The following is a 15,904-nucleotide window of genomic DNA, read 5'->3' as shown; positions in this document are numbered from 1 at the left end:
ATGGAAAATGATTTCATGCACCCGATTCCAATCATCAATCATTCAACGATGAAACGACGATGAGTAGAAAAATTGGAACGATATCAAAGTTTGTCAGGATCGAAAGAATTTGAATTGCGTTCGAAATTTGAAACTGTCCAATTCAGAATGACAGTTGATCAATCAAGGGGTTTTCAATCGCTAAAAAGATGCGAAGAGCGTTATTATTTTCAAATTTTCACGACGATATTTTGCTCACTGTAATACCGGCAGTGCGTAGCCGCGCTCCGAATTTGTCTCGCTACTGGAACCGAGTTGTCCGTCTCCTTTTCTCCGAACGTCCGTCGCCGGTTCGCGTCGACACGACACTTTCCTACAGTTTCTCGTGGTTTCTCGGTGCACGCGGGTGAGGCGAGTGAGTGGTCAAGTGTATTCAGTGTGCCCTCAAGAACCGAATTTCAATTTTAATTCGTCATTAATAGACGAGGAATTGTGGTAATTAATACAGTGCGGCAGGCCACCCCACGGCTCATTTACCACCGGATTGAGTATTTCGAATCCCACAAACAGATATTTGGAACTCTGTAGATTTACCAGTGTACTACGTACAAGTGTGAGTAAAAACGATTTTTAACGTGTACATATGGGTATGCACTATACATTATAAATTATTATAGACCTGCATTGACTCGTTGGCTTACCCAGCCACGTAAATATGCATGTATGATTCTTCTAATCGTATTCATAAAATTTGGATAGCGATTACAACGATGGTCAATTGTGATGTACTATGATTGGGGGTAATTATTGACCTGCTCGTACAGAACAGCGGATCTGACAGCTTCGATGTTTTAAAGCCTGGAAAGGAATTTTGTAAAAAATACCGAACGTACCTATCAACGAATTTGTGTCTGAAAATAAGTTGCAAAATCTGACTGTTCTACTTTTGTAATTAATTCTTGTCTGCCGATTAAATACATATATAATTCGATTCGGCTTATCATATGTACAAACACGTTTACTCATATTCACATGCAGCGAAAAATTGAAAACAAGCGAACATATATTTAAGTGACAAAAATTAGGCGCAAAGTGACTCAATATTTGAGATAATAATATACACGCGTGCGTGATGTCGCTGCCACCACTGAATATTCTCTCTTCAAGCTATTTCAACGTTTCTAGTATTCGATTGTGCAAGATTAATTAGATAGAATAGATGCACTGAATATCCTTAACATTGTTATATCATAACCATATAATCTCTACAAAATATTTTTTCCCGCTCCTTTGCTAATGATGAACGTATGCTTTCATCATTATTGGTAATGAAAATGATCGGTCACAATTATTTTAATCACGTATATGACGGTCTTAATATCGTTAGCTTGAAATCATGAAACATGATATATTATCTTAGAAACAGTTTTCACTCAAACATTTATATGAGCCAATCCAAAATCGCATTAATAATCCTACAACTCATGACTGTGGTCCGAAAGCTCCCCACGCGAACATTGAACTACGCTCAGCGCCTCCCAACAATCGGAAAAGAATAGAAACGGATTGAGAACTTCAATACGATCTATTCCGATTTCTTTATCCAAACGGATGTTTCGTATTCTTTGAAAAGGATTAATTCGGATAGAAAGAATTGAATCTGATTGATAATTGCCATCCCTTATTCTAAATAAATAATTGAAACGAACAAGCTATTGGAGGTGGCATTGTCGCGAATATGACGGGATAGGAAAGAACAGATAAAATCGAATAGAAACGAATAAACAGATTAAAACGAAATGTCTCATTGGGATAACTCATGCTTAATTCAGAAACTTAAAGAAATCGGATTCATAATTCTGCTAATCGTTCCGTTTCTATTCTTTTCCGATTGTTGGGCATTATCACTACGCGGTTTTCATTTTTCAAATGGGTTTTTCATTAACTGAATGTAAATAAAATCAGATTTCTTGCAAACCATTCTCTTCCTTATGAAAAAAAGAAGAAAACCACCTATGAGAAAGTCTGTTTGTCAGCATAGAACCCGTTTTTTGATTAACAAAAGCCGAATAGTCATGAATTTGTAGGGTTAATAATCCGTGCTGGAAATTGGTAAATTCGCACGTAAATTTATCTGTACATAAGCAATATCGTTACGACGAATGAACAAAGTCAACTCTCACCTATATCATCGATTAGAATTGAAAGGTTTTTGTGACTATTAAAGAAGTCGAGGGAAAAATTTGAGCATAACAATCTTTTGCCAGCAAACGCTTCTCACTTCGTACAACGTATGACAGAAATCAAGAAACCCTGAGGGACGCGATCGCAGGTTATATACCCACAGGTATATTTATTAATAGGTAAAGCAGGCCTGCCAAGGACGTCGTTCAGTAGGACAATGTACAGAAGCGCGAATACATAAGAGAGGAATTTCTTTTTGCCTCGGATTGTTGTCGCGTTTATCACCGGCTCATGAGATGACTTCCGTACTATCTCTTTAGACTACCGGTATACTGATCTTGACAAAGATAATTATAGAAAAGGCTCTGTTGGGCGTTCTAATTCACTGCCAAGGTTACTGACAGTACGTTGGGTCCGGAAATCTGCCGTAGATCATACGAGTTTTATTTTTCTGTCCATTTTCACTGATTACCATAATATAGGTATATTTATAATGTTTCGTAGCCACTTTTTTCGCTTCGATAAGTGAGCTGGTGTTCGCAATTTTTGTAGAACGGATATATAATGTTTCGCTGACCTTATAATACGCGAATACATCGAGCAAGCGTCCAACTATGTTATGTAATTTGCTTCAATTGGCCTATTTGCGATTCAGGAAAAGGTAAAGTGGAGCAGGCGGGTCTCGCTTTGGCACGGAGTCAACTGTGGAGTCAACCACCACCAACCTTAAACCTTGGATCGATAACTCCCAAAAGAATCTTCAAACTTATCAAACTCCTCCGCGTCAATCGCCCTTTACAATCCTCCTTTGCTTCACTTAACGAATATTTCCTCATTGTCAGTAGGCCTAACACTCGGATTTATCAGGTTGAAGTTCGTAACGATACATGTTTTAAAAGATCTCCGTATTTTTCATATTTAGAACAACGAAATTAATATATACATATACGGTATATATACCAATAGTATACGAGATTGGAAAATGCAAATATAAGGTATGCTTCACCTCGTTTACGGAATACTGAATTTCAAACAGTCCAAAAGTAAGATTTTTCCTAAAACAAATGCATCGTGACGTTAACTCCATTCTCAGAAAAATAACGATGCGATTTGTGAAAAACTGATTTCGATTATTTGTTTTTTTTTGTTTTTTTCTTGAAACAACTATCTCTGTCTCGAATGATTCTATTACGTGATAAGTGGAGCATCGCCGTAATCCAATAAGCTCGTGTAACACTTGCAGCGTTTCCTTATTTGCGCTCAAGTCAATTATTTGTCTTTATTGCAGTCGGGTCAATCAGATCGTTACATCCATGGCCTCCATGGGACCTTCGTCAAAACCGAAAGAATTACTGTGAGTACAATATACTAGATTATACTTATAGATTTCGTTTATCGATAATATACGTATGTAGATAAGACAGTAAAAATACTTGCTTTATCAATTGTCCATCCGCGATGATGCTAATCGGATAATTGCTGCAATTACTGTCGAACGTCTGATATTATATATCATATATATATGTATATAAAAAACATCATAAGTTCACTCAGACGCGAGTTAAGTGCTTTAATTTTCAATTTCTTTTTGATTGAATGGACAATTAATGAGGTAATAACAGCGACAGGGCAGATATGTGCGAATATCTCGAGCTATCCATGCAGATTAACCGTTTGAAGTCACACATTATTGTGCTCAGCCAACTTTTATAACAAGAGAGTATTCTACGGTTTTTGATTACGAATCTGAAATCAGATTTAAAAAAATCGAGATGGCGGATCTAATATGGTGGACAAAATTTTTTTAAATTTAATCAAATCCGTTCAAAACATCATGCGGTGGTTTCGGGGTAACTAATTACAAATCTGAAATGAAATTTAAACAATTCAAGATAGCGGATCCAATGTGGTAGACGATAATTTCAAATTTGATCGAATATGATTAAAAAACTCGTTGCAGGGGTTTTCGGAGTCGCTGATTGGATTCGCTGTACTGAATTATCAAAATCAAATTTCAAATTCGTAATCAGTGATCTCAAAAACTTATAATTTATGTAAAAAATTTACACGTGTAGAGCGGTAACTTTCTCGGAAATGAATTATTCCTTCAATGTTCAGGGTTTTGTTCAATCAATTTGTTTATAACAATGACAATTTACATTACATCGCAATAATTACTCTCGACTATTGAAAACCTATTGGTATACTATCAGAAACAGTAAAAAACTGTGAAGAAATATGTTGAAAAGTTCCCGAAATATACAAGAAATGGATATAAAATAGGTGGTAAGAATACTTACCACTATGACTCAAAGGGTTAAAGCGCTTCTCCTCGAATCCTACATCCTCTGGTATTTATTCGTCAGATTATTTGTTCCCTAGCATGCTAGCGTTTGTTATTACGTATTTACGTGTACCTTATAAACGCGTCAAACTTATGTACACGGTGAATTAGTAGTTATGACGTTTTATCGCACTTTTGGCCTCTCTGTTTGTCCTGCGTCAATCGGAATTAGCGCGTATGTACTTATATTAAGCGGCGCCATATGTCGCGGGGAAAATTAAATGGACAAATAAAAAAATGGTTTGTTAGCGAAATATTGTAAGTGGGTACTGCAATATTATATAATCGCTCATCGGTATTATTATATACACGTATTTATTATTATCCGAACAATAATGCGGGTCTCATAATTTTCTATTTTTTCAAACCGCACCGTCATATTTTAGATCCTAAATTGTTTATCCTTCATTTTGTGTACATTCTGTGCTCACAATTATGATATATAACGCAAGTATCTATACCACGCGGTTTTTGCTTGTTCCCATCTGTAATCGAAAATTACATAATGCGGGTATAATATGAGTATTTTGTAAGTGGCGACGTTTTGATGGAAAATAATCAGCCAACACCGGTTGTTATGGCCTTGCGTTTATAGCTGAATCCTGCCACAGAAGAATTTTTAAAAAAGATTGGAACATCCGAGGCCACAAATTTACGACTGATGAGTATTGCATAAGAAATTCAACCAATGATCAATTTAAATAAAAATAATTTAAATCAATTTAAATAAAATCATACTTCTGTTAACGAGGTGAATTTTTTTTTTCAGGGCTGTTCCACTGGCGAATCAAGTAAGGCAAGTAAACCGAACTTATACTTTCATTAATCATCATGTACTTACGTAAGGATTCTTTTCTGTCTTCATATATTTTACATTTTGTGTGGTACTTCATAGATCTTTGCCAATGAGTTATGTATTTTTATCGATTACATCTATTACAGTATTGAAGAAACGTCAAAAGTCGCACGAATAAGAACGATCTGTATTAAAAATGTTTGAAGTGACGAAAAATTATGCTAATTCAAAAATTGCAATATTTCAAGAATGTGGTTCAATAAAATCTGCAGTACTGTGAATCGTATTCATCTACTCGTGTAATACAAAAGCATCATAAAAGTGATTCTAAATTGATGACTATCATATGTATAACCTTTCACTTGTATATCAAAGTTAGATTTTGATTGACTGCCGTAAGACACTTGTAAGAGATTCTTATCAAAATCTGTGTTGTGGTCGCGTTTAGCACGTTATACAAAAATATATACACATATACACATACGTATAACTTACCTATTATCTTTACTCTCTAATAAAAGCTAATTTACTCAATTGTAAATTCATTACGACCGACGTTAAATTTGTCTCGTGAAACTACGTATCGCTAGATCAGGTGAGCTGGACTTCGTGTTTGATTTTTTCAACGCTATTTTTAACTCTGTTTCTTATCGTTTTCAAAAGCTGAGAAAGCAACTCCTGCAGAGGCTACCTACATACGATTAATATACGAAAGATCGAAAATGCATATAAACTAGCCGATATATTGTTTTATAATAGACGCAAGATTTATTGCGATAATATATATATAGGTAATATATGTATATATATAGGTATATACATTGTATAGTGAAGTTAAATATTTAACTAGTAAGAATTATACGATTACAGTACAGTTATACGGATGAAATTTGACGCTTTATTGCAATGACGTTACATCAAATTTTTATCAATGACCCACTTATACTTATACGCATGTATAGAAACATTGTAAACAATTTTATAGGCGGTCACTGAAATATGTGTATACATGTGTATATTCGGGGTAGGTTAGGGACTGGCTTTTACTACGTAATGCGTATCATGTATAATTGATTATACAATTTGCATAAAAAGAAAAGAACGAGTTCAACTTTGTAACGGTTGGTTTTATTTTTACTTTTCATTATTTGATAGTACTCCCAGTAAATGAATTATTTTGGAAGCGGGTGAAAAGTACCGCGAAAAATACGATTTTTACGGCTTATTTGTAGTAAGAGTAATATCCTTACATGCAATTTTTTTTTGTCAAAGTAAATACGTAATACGGTGTAACTTCTCTCCTCAATGAAACACAAACTTTTTTAAAATGATTAAACTTTCTATTTTCTTATATCATTTATGAAATAATTTGTTCTTCAAGTATACCTTTTCGAGATTGGATGAATGATCCGAATTATCTGAAATAACTAAAATTACTTAAATAATCTGAATTATCCCCATATTGAACTTGGAAAAGAAACGATTTTGTACATGAAATAAGAAAATAGGAGGCCTAATCATGTTACGCTTCTCTCGCATGCATAAGTTTCGAAACTGTGTCATTCGTTGGTCGAATTTCAGATAAAAAAAGATTTTTCAACATTTTTCACGTCATGTAAGTTTATTTTCAGACCAGCTGCACTCGGGAGATTTTACGTTGGCCGAACCACATTTTACTGGTGCCAAAATTCTCTACTGCACGAATATCGGGTATAAATAATTAATACGTAACGTAATCGCGGGTTGGAGCGTATTTCATTACGGTTTGAATTGTTATCAGATCGTATTATGAGCAGTGTAGGATCGTCTTCGTTATTTTTATACTTTATTATTATGTGTAAGGAATGCGAGAGCGATGAACTTTACTGACCACGTGCCCACAGTTGTTCAGTTCGTTTAAACGTCGATCATTCTTGTACTGATCATTGATAAGTATTTAATAATTAGATTAAATATATATAAATGTAATTTCGGGTACATATAGTAATAGAATTATTCTTGCTTCATACTGACATGAATTTTCAAATTTTAAAATAGATATTTTATAACTATTTACACTGGCTTTTCGATTTGATTTATAGTCAACCCATACTTATGTGAATTGTGCATCCACGTTACAATTTTTATTGAGTTGAAATATTAATTTAGAACAGTGATTTCTGATACAAATTTTAATATCCTTACAGGTTGGTACCAAAAATTGTAAATGGCGGTATCGCAGGTATTATCGGTGTGTCCGTGGTGTTTCCACTGGATTTGGTCAAGACACGATTACAGAATCAAGTGGCTGGACCCAATGGCGAGAAAATGTACAAATCGATGTAAGAAATTCATTGCATATTATTCTATGTGTAATGGCCTGTCTCTGGCCTGCAAGTTCTGATGCCTTTATTTTCGCTATGATTCTTATTTTAACACCAAATAACTTGCTCTCTTCGTTTGCAGGTTTGACTGCTTCAAGAAAACATACAGAGCTGAAGGTTATTTTGGTATGTACAAAGGATCGGGAGTCAACATTCTCTTGATCACACCAGAGAAAGCTATTAAATTGACAGTAAACGATGTATTTAGGCATCAACTGTCTCCCGGCCCTGGGTATGAAGTTAATTTTAATCACAGGCACTGTTTACTCATTGTTAATGCAAGTGACAGACATTGCGAATCTTCAAAATTGACTTCAATTCAATCCGACTTGTGTACTTGTAGCACTTTAGGTATCAAAAGATTTGATACATCTCGAAACACAATATTATACTGTATGAACTACGTCATATGTCAATTCTTGCTTAGACATCTTTCAAAAATCATACTTATAATCCAAGTTTATAAATTAGTGTTCTATTTTTATAGTAACTATAAAAGAGCAAAAAGAGCATCCATTTTTGAAAAATTAAATAAAACGTAACAGAATAACATTATTATAGGTTGCCTTTACCGTTGGAGCGAGAAATGCTGGCTGGAGGAGGTGCTGGAGCTTGTCAAATAATAGTTACAACCCCCATGGAATTACTGAAAATTCAAATGCAAGACGCAGGCAGAGTTGCTGCTGCGGCTAAGGCTAGTGAGTATAAAAATCGCGTTTATGCAAGTTTACATATTTTTTTGTGTCATCTGTAATGATAATTTGAAAGTATCATTGCTTTATAGATTTGGGAATTTTTTCTTTGCATTCAAGGTGGACAGGAAGTACCAAAAATATCGGCATGGTCGTTGAGTAAAGACCTGTTTAAGCAGAGGGGTATTCTTGGTCTATACCAAGGCACAGGGGCAACGGCCCTGAGAGATGTTACCTTTTCTGTTATATATTTTCCTCTTTTTGCTCGTTTGAATAATCTAGGACCTAAACGCGAAGATGGCTCTTGTAAGTAATATTACATGATTTTTCAGTATACAAGATTTGAAAGCAAGAATAATATAATAAAATTTGAGTAAAATTGATGCATTCTTGTGTGGAATTGTATTTGTAATTCAGTCTAACTATGCCCAATACCGTTCTCTGTGTAATACTGATTTGTCTTTTCAGCTGTATTCTGGTGCTCATTCCTTTCGGGTTGCGTGGCAGGTTCAGTTGCTGCACTTTCGGTAAATCCATTTGACGTTGTAAAGACACGACTACAAGCCATTAAGAAAGCGCCTGGCGATCCAACGTACAATGGTGTTTTGGACTGTATAAAGTGAGTTCGTTTCGAATGATATTTATTTCAGTTTTGTACCTTTATAAATTGATGAAACCAAATGTTGGGTGATCCGAATGACGATGATGAATCATTGCTGACACTAATAGCTGTATTGTATTTATAGAAAAACATTGATGCAGGAAGGTCCAACAGCATTTTTTAAAGGAGGTGCTTGCAGGATGATAGTAATAGCACCGCTATTTGGTATTGCACAAACTGTGTACTACCTTGGTGTAGCCGAATATCTGATGGGCTTGAAGTAAAATGTTAATTATCTGTGATTTGTTCACATACATGTTGTTACGCCGACAATAAGTCCTTACATATTTTAGGACTAGAAGTATTTGTATAGTAATGATATAGCACAAATGGCCATTGATAATCCAATGGATTTAAGATGAAGCACTCAACTCGTAAAACTTCGTGAAAAGCTTCGAGTATATCTACCTATCCACAATGAAATATTATTTATCAAAGTCAGTGTGAAAAATATACCCTTTTGGTCTTTTGTGCTATTCTGAAGTAAATTATTTTTCTAAAAATTTGAATTGAAAATAGGTCTGTCATTGATTACGATCAAGTTATTTATAACTAGTACCATTTTTTCATTTTAGCATTTACAATTAGGTAGTTTCCAAATTGCATTGCTCTTATATAATGCGTATTGAATTAGTGTATATTCCATGGTTATATATTTTTGCTTACAATTTATACTTTGTAAATTTAATGCATCAGCAGATACAGATCTATGTTTTTTCTTGTATTGAATTCTCCGTTATGTTTTCGGAGCTTTTCATATTTGAAGGACAACGAAAAGTTGGCGGTCCTTTTATGGCATGGTTGAACATGCACAATCTCACTGTAATGGTATGTTCGATAATGCCAAGACTCAGTATTTGCTTGTTATAGATAAATAGTTTGTTATTTAGAAGGATTTCGATATATTTATTTTTTTCTTCTATTCGTTAATTATTTTTATTTACAAATTATATAAATTTGAGATAGGTATTTAGTTAGGCACATATTGTATAATTTTCTCTCTGTGACATTATCTACTATGTAGGTTTCAATGCCGTAGTTGTTCGTAAGTATTAACGAGAAAACTACGACGGGCTTTACTATTCTGTTTGTACTTAGATTTGCAGGCTCAATAATGCTAATATGTATGAAAATTTTATTGTTAGTCATTTCAGTGAATTGTTATGGTTGACTGGAACTTGAAGTAAGAATAAGAAAAATAGAAACAAAATAGCATCATTAAATACTTGAAGATACGTATGTGTGTACTGATCTCAAATAATGTATCAAAAATATTTTAGAACGGACCTTGTACAGCATTTTTATTGAAACAAATAACGACTTTCCAAAAACATTGACTTCATGGTAGCATAATATAAACAGGATGATCATAATTCATGTGCAAAGAACGGATCGGCAGTAACAGCGATATTAACTTTCACAACATTAGACAAGCCAATGGCTCTTAACAAGTACGAGGTAAATTCGTTATTCTTATTTGGTCTTTAATTATCATTACTATAAATTTATCTTTTTAGTCAATATACTACGACAATTAATGCACTTTGTTTCCTGTATTTCTACTTTTCTTAACAGGTTAAGCCGATAAAACCTCTGATTTAAAAATACAATCATTTATTTTTAAAAATAGTTACATTCCGAAATTGGTTTACTAAAATAGTTTATGCTGTGATCGCATGGTTGAGATAATTTAGAAATCCTGAACTGCTCAGTTTCAGTACTTTGTCTCTGGTGTCAGTTTTCTATTCTATCTCTTCAAGGTACATACAGGAGACATTATAGTTGTAGAATAACTAATAAGGTTTTTCTTTTATGTTTAAATATTATTGGTGGTTCTTTGAAAATGTGAAATCAAAAATTTAGTCTCAATTATTAGTTACCTACAGTCACATTAGATCTTGCCAATGGCCATGTGTTCTATTACTGTAATACACAGTTCTAATTATAAGTTAAATGCAATTGTATATCTCAGGTGGCAGTTTTATAATCGTTGAACTTGCTGAGTGCAAACTGTATTTTATAAATATTCTGTATGCCTAGTTTAATACAGTTTATGCTCTAGAAGAGCGGTAAAGTTACTTGAAGAATAAAAACCGCTCCTTATACGAAGAAAATATAATTAAAAAGTCGAAGTATTAGGTTGATGGGAACTTTTTTCTGAAACAATATTGCTACGTATCAGGGAAAAAAGACTACATAAATTTAGACCAATTCCAGTGGTGCAATGTAGCTGCGGTTTGTAGTAGTTTTTCTCCAGCATGTAGATCAGAATTTATGATTGTCAAGTGATTCCAGATATCACTTTAGGTTCTATCGGATAGCGTATTAATGCACAATGGTGACTGCTGGATGTATAATGATTTCAAATCTTAGATTGTATCTAAATCGAAGTGTTATTCTTTGAAGTCCCGAATCACAACATATCGACATCATGAAAATTGTTGAAGATTCAAGTCTTGAGAGTCCTATACCCCCTTAATTGAACATCGGCTGTAAAGTTGAACTTATTACATCACTGCCCATGAATCGTAGTATATACATTTGTCAAAATTATAATTATGCGTTAAGACAAATTAGTCTAGTGCAGTGAAACACAGTCAATCACTACACAACGAATGAAATTTGAATATAGATCTGAATACGTACTTCATGATAACATTCTCCTCGCACATCTATACAGTGTAGAAACAAATTTTTAAAAATATTTTTGGTTCTACGAAGCAGGTACCTCCATGCTAAGCTCTGAGAAATTCAATTTCAAAATTCAAGGCATCATTATGTGTAGTTGATGTATTTATGAATAGTAATTATATATATTCAATTTATGATTAAAAAAACAAAAAAAAAATACTGTATCACATGTGGCACTTTCTCAATTACTTCGGTGATGAGACGTTATTTACTTGTGATTCCAAGTTAGAAAATAATCCCTCGTCTTCGATGTTACTGATTTAAAACGGTATATGGAGTTACAATAAGAAGAAAAATTTAATGAATGTTTACTGAATACAATTTATTCACTTTCCTTCTGTTCACATAGTGGTCTTCCCATAGTAGGTATCATTACTATTGTTTTTGCGTAGAAATGAATTTTATTGACAACAATTTGCCAAGCCGTTCCAACTGTAATAATTGATTTACAGGGGCATCTATTGTGTGTCAGATACCTAGAGAATTGAGTCTCAAATATTATGATAATTCTGTAACATTGGTTTGTTCAAACATAAGCAGTATTAGTGCACAGTTAATACCAGAATGACAGTATAGTTATACTTGATCTATATATATTTATATATTTAGGTAATTGCTTTAGCTGTTTATAATACACCGAATTACATACATATTTACAGTAAACACTAACGATATATATATATTCTGAACATGTGTATGCCTCCGCATACCTGTGTGTATATGTGTATATATACATAATATATAACAGTAATGATAAAATACGATATCTAATTACATAATTTGCTTGGAGCAAAGGTGCTAGGACATAAAAATTCAACAAACCCGATACCATACCGATAGAGAATTTAATTTGTAGCGATTTGAATGTTTTTCATGATTTACAATTTATAATAATTAATTTATTGCTCAAAAAATTTTTATTGCTAAAGTGAGGCCAACATAAGAGCCTGTTCAAATATCGCCTAATATGCGCAACGTCGTGCATCATCAATAATACTGCTCTCTACTCTCGAATACGTTTAGAATATTGATAAGGTAAGGTGTTGCAACAACCAAAGTAAAGCTACCACATAACATTGTTTCAGATAAACATTCCGGTAACAATGAATTTATTGCACTCTCAATCAAATTAATAAATTTTGGGAATAATCGTCAATTATTAATTATCTTGCGCCTAATCAACAGTACAGTAAGTATAGTAATATGTAGCATGAATATTTGCTTCTCGATTGATTTTAGTAATTCTCGTTGACCGCAATTTTAAATGCTTCGTTAAAAAAATCTTTTTTTCTAATTATTTCATAGTACGAATACACGCGTTCATATACGACACTTTATAATTTACTCACCGGTTTTGAATATTTCTTGACAAAGAAAGAATAAATTTATACCCACCGCGTGTAAGTGAAAGTCAACAATTAATATGATTCAATGATACAGTATGTAACTGTTTGGGTGGGTAAAGGTTATTCATAATATTATGCTGCACGTTATATTGTTTGTTTACTAAACTACTGAACTTGTATTTTTTTTCAACGTGATACATTCTTGATTCAAGCGGAAGTATTGTCATATACGGATTCCACATATTATACTGTACATTTTAATAGTTGTTAGTTGCGAAAAAGGGAATGTTTTGTAGAGACACAGATGTGGGCTGAGTGATGGGCACCTAGTCGGTAAATTTGCGATTGGGATTGCGCCCGAATAGAGCCGAACGAACCTCTGGCACTAATTGCTGAGCAATAAGCTCTAGCCTCGATTCCAAGGTGTTACTGATCTTTATGCGTCCTGAAATAATATGCAAATCCATCATTAGACAGTACTCATTTTCTTATTTAAAAAAAAAGATGCACAATTTCATAAATTTGTCAAATTATCTACTTAGCCTTTACACGAAACTAGCATGGCTAATTAGAACAGTATTGATTTTCACCCCAGGGTAAATTAAAATTATCAAATTTTATTTATTATTCTATGTATAAAACAGCAAAACTGTGACTGTGTTTACTAGTATAGGAAAAGAAATTACTCTTTGACAGTGCTTGTCTAGGGTTCAAAGTCATTCTTATAAATAGAATATCATTAAACGCCGACAAAATTGTTAACTGAAGAAAGATTCTGCAAGTTATTGAAATGTTTTTTTGGTGCCTGAATTCCGATATATCATTTACATACCTCTACCAGCGATCAACTCAACTCCTCCACAGCTGTCAGCAGGTAAGAAGTTATCCTTGTCTACCTTAATGATAGTATCTTTGCCGGATACATCTTTGTACGTATCTTGAATGGAATCAATGATCGATTCTGTGAGGCCAACATCAGCTTGGCGAACTCGAACCAAGATGTTTGCTTCCATTAACTGTAAATATGAAAAATGTAGATGTAAGCATATGAGCATTCAACAGTTTTATACTGCAACTGTTAAATATATTATTGTTTAATTCTAATAAAGCGTGAAGAAATAATGGGAATATAATAAGATAGAAGCAGTTACCTGATACAGACTCTGGATGACCAACGATTTGAGAACTTGTCCGTAGCGAGATGAATCACGAGTCACTTCACCTAATCTTTTCCTAGCTTCATCAAGCACATTGCGAACATGATCTTCACGCACCTTCAGGACCTTCAGACGAGCTTGATTGAGCATATTAGAAGATTGGCTGTGAATAATAGTTATTCATGCTCACTTTACATCAATACAACTTTATTTTCTCCTAGGATTGAATATGTGTGAAAAAAGTATCTTCATAAACTTGTAAGTTGTACTGATAAACCATCAGAAATAACTTTTAAAGAGTTTTCATAATGTCTGGCTTATAAGAGAGATTACTTCATGAAATACCGTTTCTTATGACCTTTGAAATTTTTGTATTTTTAATGAGTATTCAAAGATATAAAATCTACAGAAACCATGTTTGAAAAATTGGATAAACCCAGAAGTGCTGTAGGGCAAAATGTAATTTGTTTGGCTGCTATATTTTTGTTAAAACATAAATGCAATTGTGGTTGACATAATCAAGTCAAAACAAATGAAAGATACCTAACCTAACTGCTCAGTTATCAATTATGTAACGTTATCTATTTGTTAAATTACAGGGCAATAAAAGTTGAGTGAATATTTAAAATATGAATGCTGGAAATATTATTAAAAGTTATCAATGATCAATAAGATATGAAAATTACAAGTTCAACCCGGTTTCAAATGTGACTGGTAAAAAGGTGGGTGTGGCACTAGTTGGACATGTGACACCTCTGGCATAAATGGAATGTTAAGATTGAGGTTGGATGTTAAAGAAAATAATGTTTTCTCAGCGTACATTTTTTTCTGAAGCTCGACCTGCTTCTCCTTCTTTTCAAAAAATTCCATAATTTTAAGTCGTTGTTGCTGGACCAGACGACCCTTTTCGATATTGAATTCTTCCTCCGCCTTAGCGTCAATTTCCTCAGCTTTTTCGTTGGCCTCCTGCTCTATGAAGGCCATCATATGCTTGATCTGAAATATAATCGTAATTCAGTCAATTCATGCCCACAAAATTCTAAAATTAGGTTTATGCACGCCAATATCTAGATATATGTGAATATATGATGTGATATATTGATCTGGTCGAGTCGTCTGCTATGAGGAAGAAATTGATACTTGATCACGATCGATCGGTATGGGATTAAAAATCGACTTATGTTTCGGTAACATGCATCTGGGTATTTTTTTGGAAAAGACAGTGTAGTCGTGGCAATTCCGAGATCTTTATGGTGAACTTTAGAGTAAGCGAGGCGAAAAATCTGTCGCGAGAAGAGGCGGAGCTCTTCTCGAACCAAGAATAGAAATCGCGTATTTTAACTACGAAGATGAAATGATTTTTTTAAGACTCACCTGTTTCTGAACGTCCGCATTGCTCAGAGCCATGGTGACTTGATTTATTTGACGCTAAAGGGTATGAGAAGGACCAGCTAACAGCTTTGTAAAGACTAAAAACACGAGTACAAAGTGTATGGAAGAAGTCAACGCCTACGAAGTACAAGTGAACACCAGTGCTGACCGTTCAACCGACAGTGGGACGATCATATGATCGATGCGTGCGCAGTGGCAAGCAGCGTTTCGTTAGTTTGGTCAAATCTGAGACTACGAATTTTTTTCAGGAAATTCTTAACAAGAGACAATTAGACACGACATTATATAAATCAATAATG

The 15,904-nt window shown here is 33.9% G+C and overlaps 2 protein-coding genes across 2 annotated transcripts; one reads left to right on the top strand and one right to left on the bottom strand.

Moving 5' to 3' along the window:
• Nucleotides 1-304: 304 nt before the first annotated feature.
• LOC124179865 (mitochondrial glutamate carrier 1-like) lies at nucleotides 305-13,322 on the top strand. The gene is made up of 9 exons (XM_046564698.1): nucleotides 305-592; nucleotides 3,452-3,517; nucleotides 5,277-5,303; nucleotides 7,490-7,624; nucleotides 7,749-7,898; nucleotides 8,228-8,364; nucleotides 8,479-8,664; nucleotides 8,827-8,977; nucleotides 9,105-13,322. Exons 2-9 carry the CDS (start codon nucleotides 3,477-3,479, stop codon nucleotides 9,241-9,243), a joined length of 966 nt encoding a protein of 321 aa, XP_046420654.1. The 5' UTR covers nucleotides 305-592; nucleotides 3,452-3,476; the 3' UTR covers nucleotides 9,244-13,322.
• On the bottom strand, nucleotides 13,206-15,782 carry LOC124179867 (V-type proton ATPase subunit E). The gene is made up of 5 exons (XM_046564704.1): nucleotides 15,588-15,782; nucleotides 15,034-15,209; nucleotides 14,208-14,376; nucleotides 13,889-14,072; nucleotides 13,206-13,501 (listed from the first exon to the last, which is right to left on the bottom strand). The coding sequence occupies exons 1-5, from the start codon at nucleotides 15,618-15,620 to the stop codon at nucleotides 13,383-13,385; spliced, it is 681 nt and encodes a 226-aa protein (XP_046420660.1). The 5' UTR covers nucleotides 15,621-15,782; the 3' UTR covers nucleotides 13,206-13,382.
• Nucleotides 15,783-15,904: the final 122 nt, after the last annotated feature.

The sequence above is a fragment of the Neodiprion fabricii genome, chromosome 4, assembly GCF_021155785.1.
Source record: "Neodiprion fabricii isolate iyNeoFabr1 chromosome 4, iyNeoFabr1.1, whole genome shotgun sequence".
Taxonomy (NCBI): domain Eukaryota; kingdom Metazoa; phylum Arthropoda; class Insecta; order Hymenoptera; family Diprionidae; genus Neodiprion; species Neodiprion fabricii.
The sequence above is the reverse complement of the archived record's forward strand: the minus strand, read 5'-3'. Positions and strand labels throughout refer to the sequence as shown.

Excerpts from the sequence above, each read along its gene's own strand:
- LOC124179867 (XM_046564704.1), bottom strand. The coding sequence starts at position 15,620 with ATGGCTCTGAGCAATGCGGACGTTCAGAAACAG. Across the intron at positions 14,377-15,033 it reads GTCGAGCTTCAGAAAAAAAT|CCAATCTTCTAATATGCTCA; the intron begins GTACGCTGAGAA and ends TATTATTCACAG. Across the intron at positions 13,502-13,888 it reads TGAGTTGATCGCTGGTAGAG|GACGCATAAAGATCAGTAAC; the intron begins GTATGTAAATGA and ends ATATTATTTCAG.
- LOC124179865 (XM_046564698.1), top strand. The coding sequence starts at position 3,477 with ATGGCCTCCATGGGACCTTCGTCAAAACCGAAAGAATTACT. Across the intron at positions 7,625-7,748 it reads GAGAAAATGTACAAATCGAT|GTTTGACTGCTTCAAGAAAA; the intron begins GTAAGAAATTCA and ends CTTCGTTTGCAG. Across the intron at positions 8,665-8,826 it reads TAAACGCGAAGATGGCTCTT|CTGTATTCTGGTGCTCATTC; the intron begins GTAAGTAATATT and ends TTGTCTTTTCAG.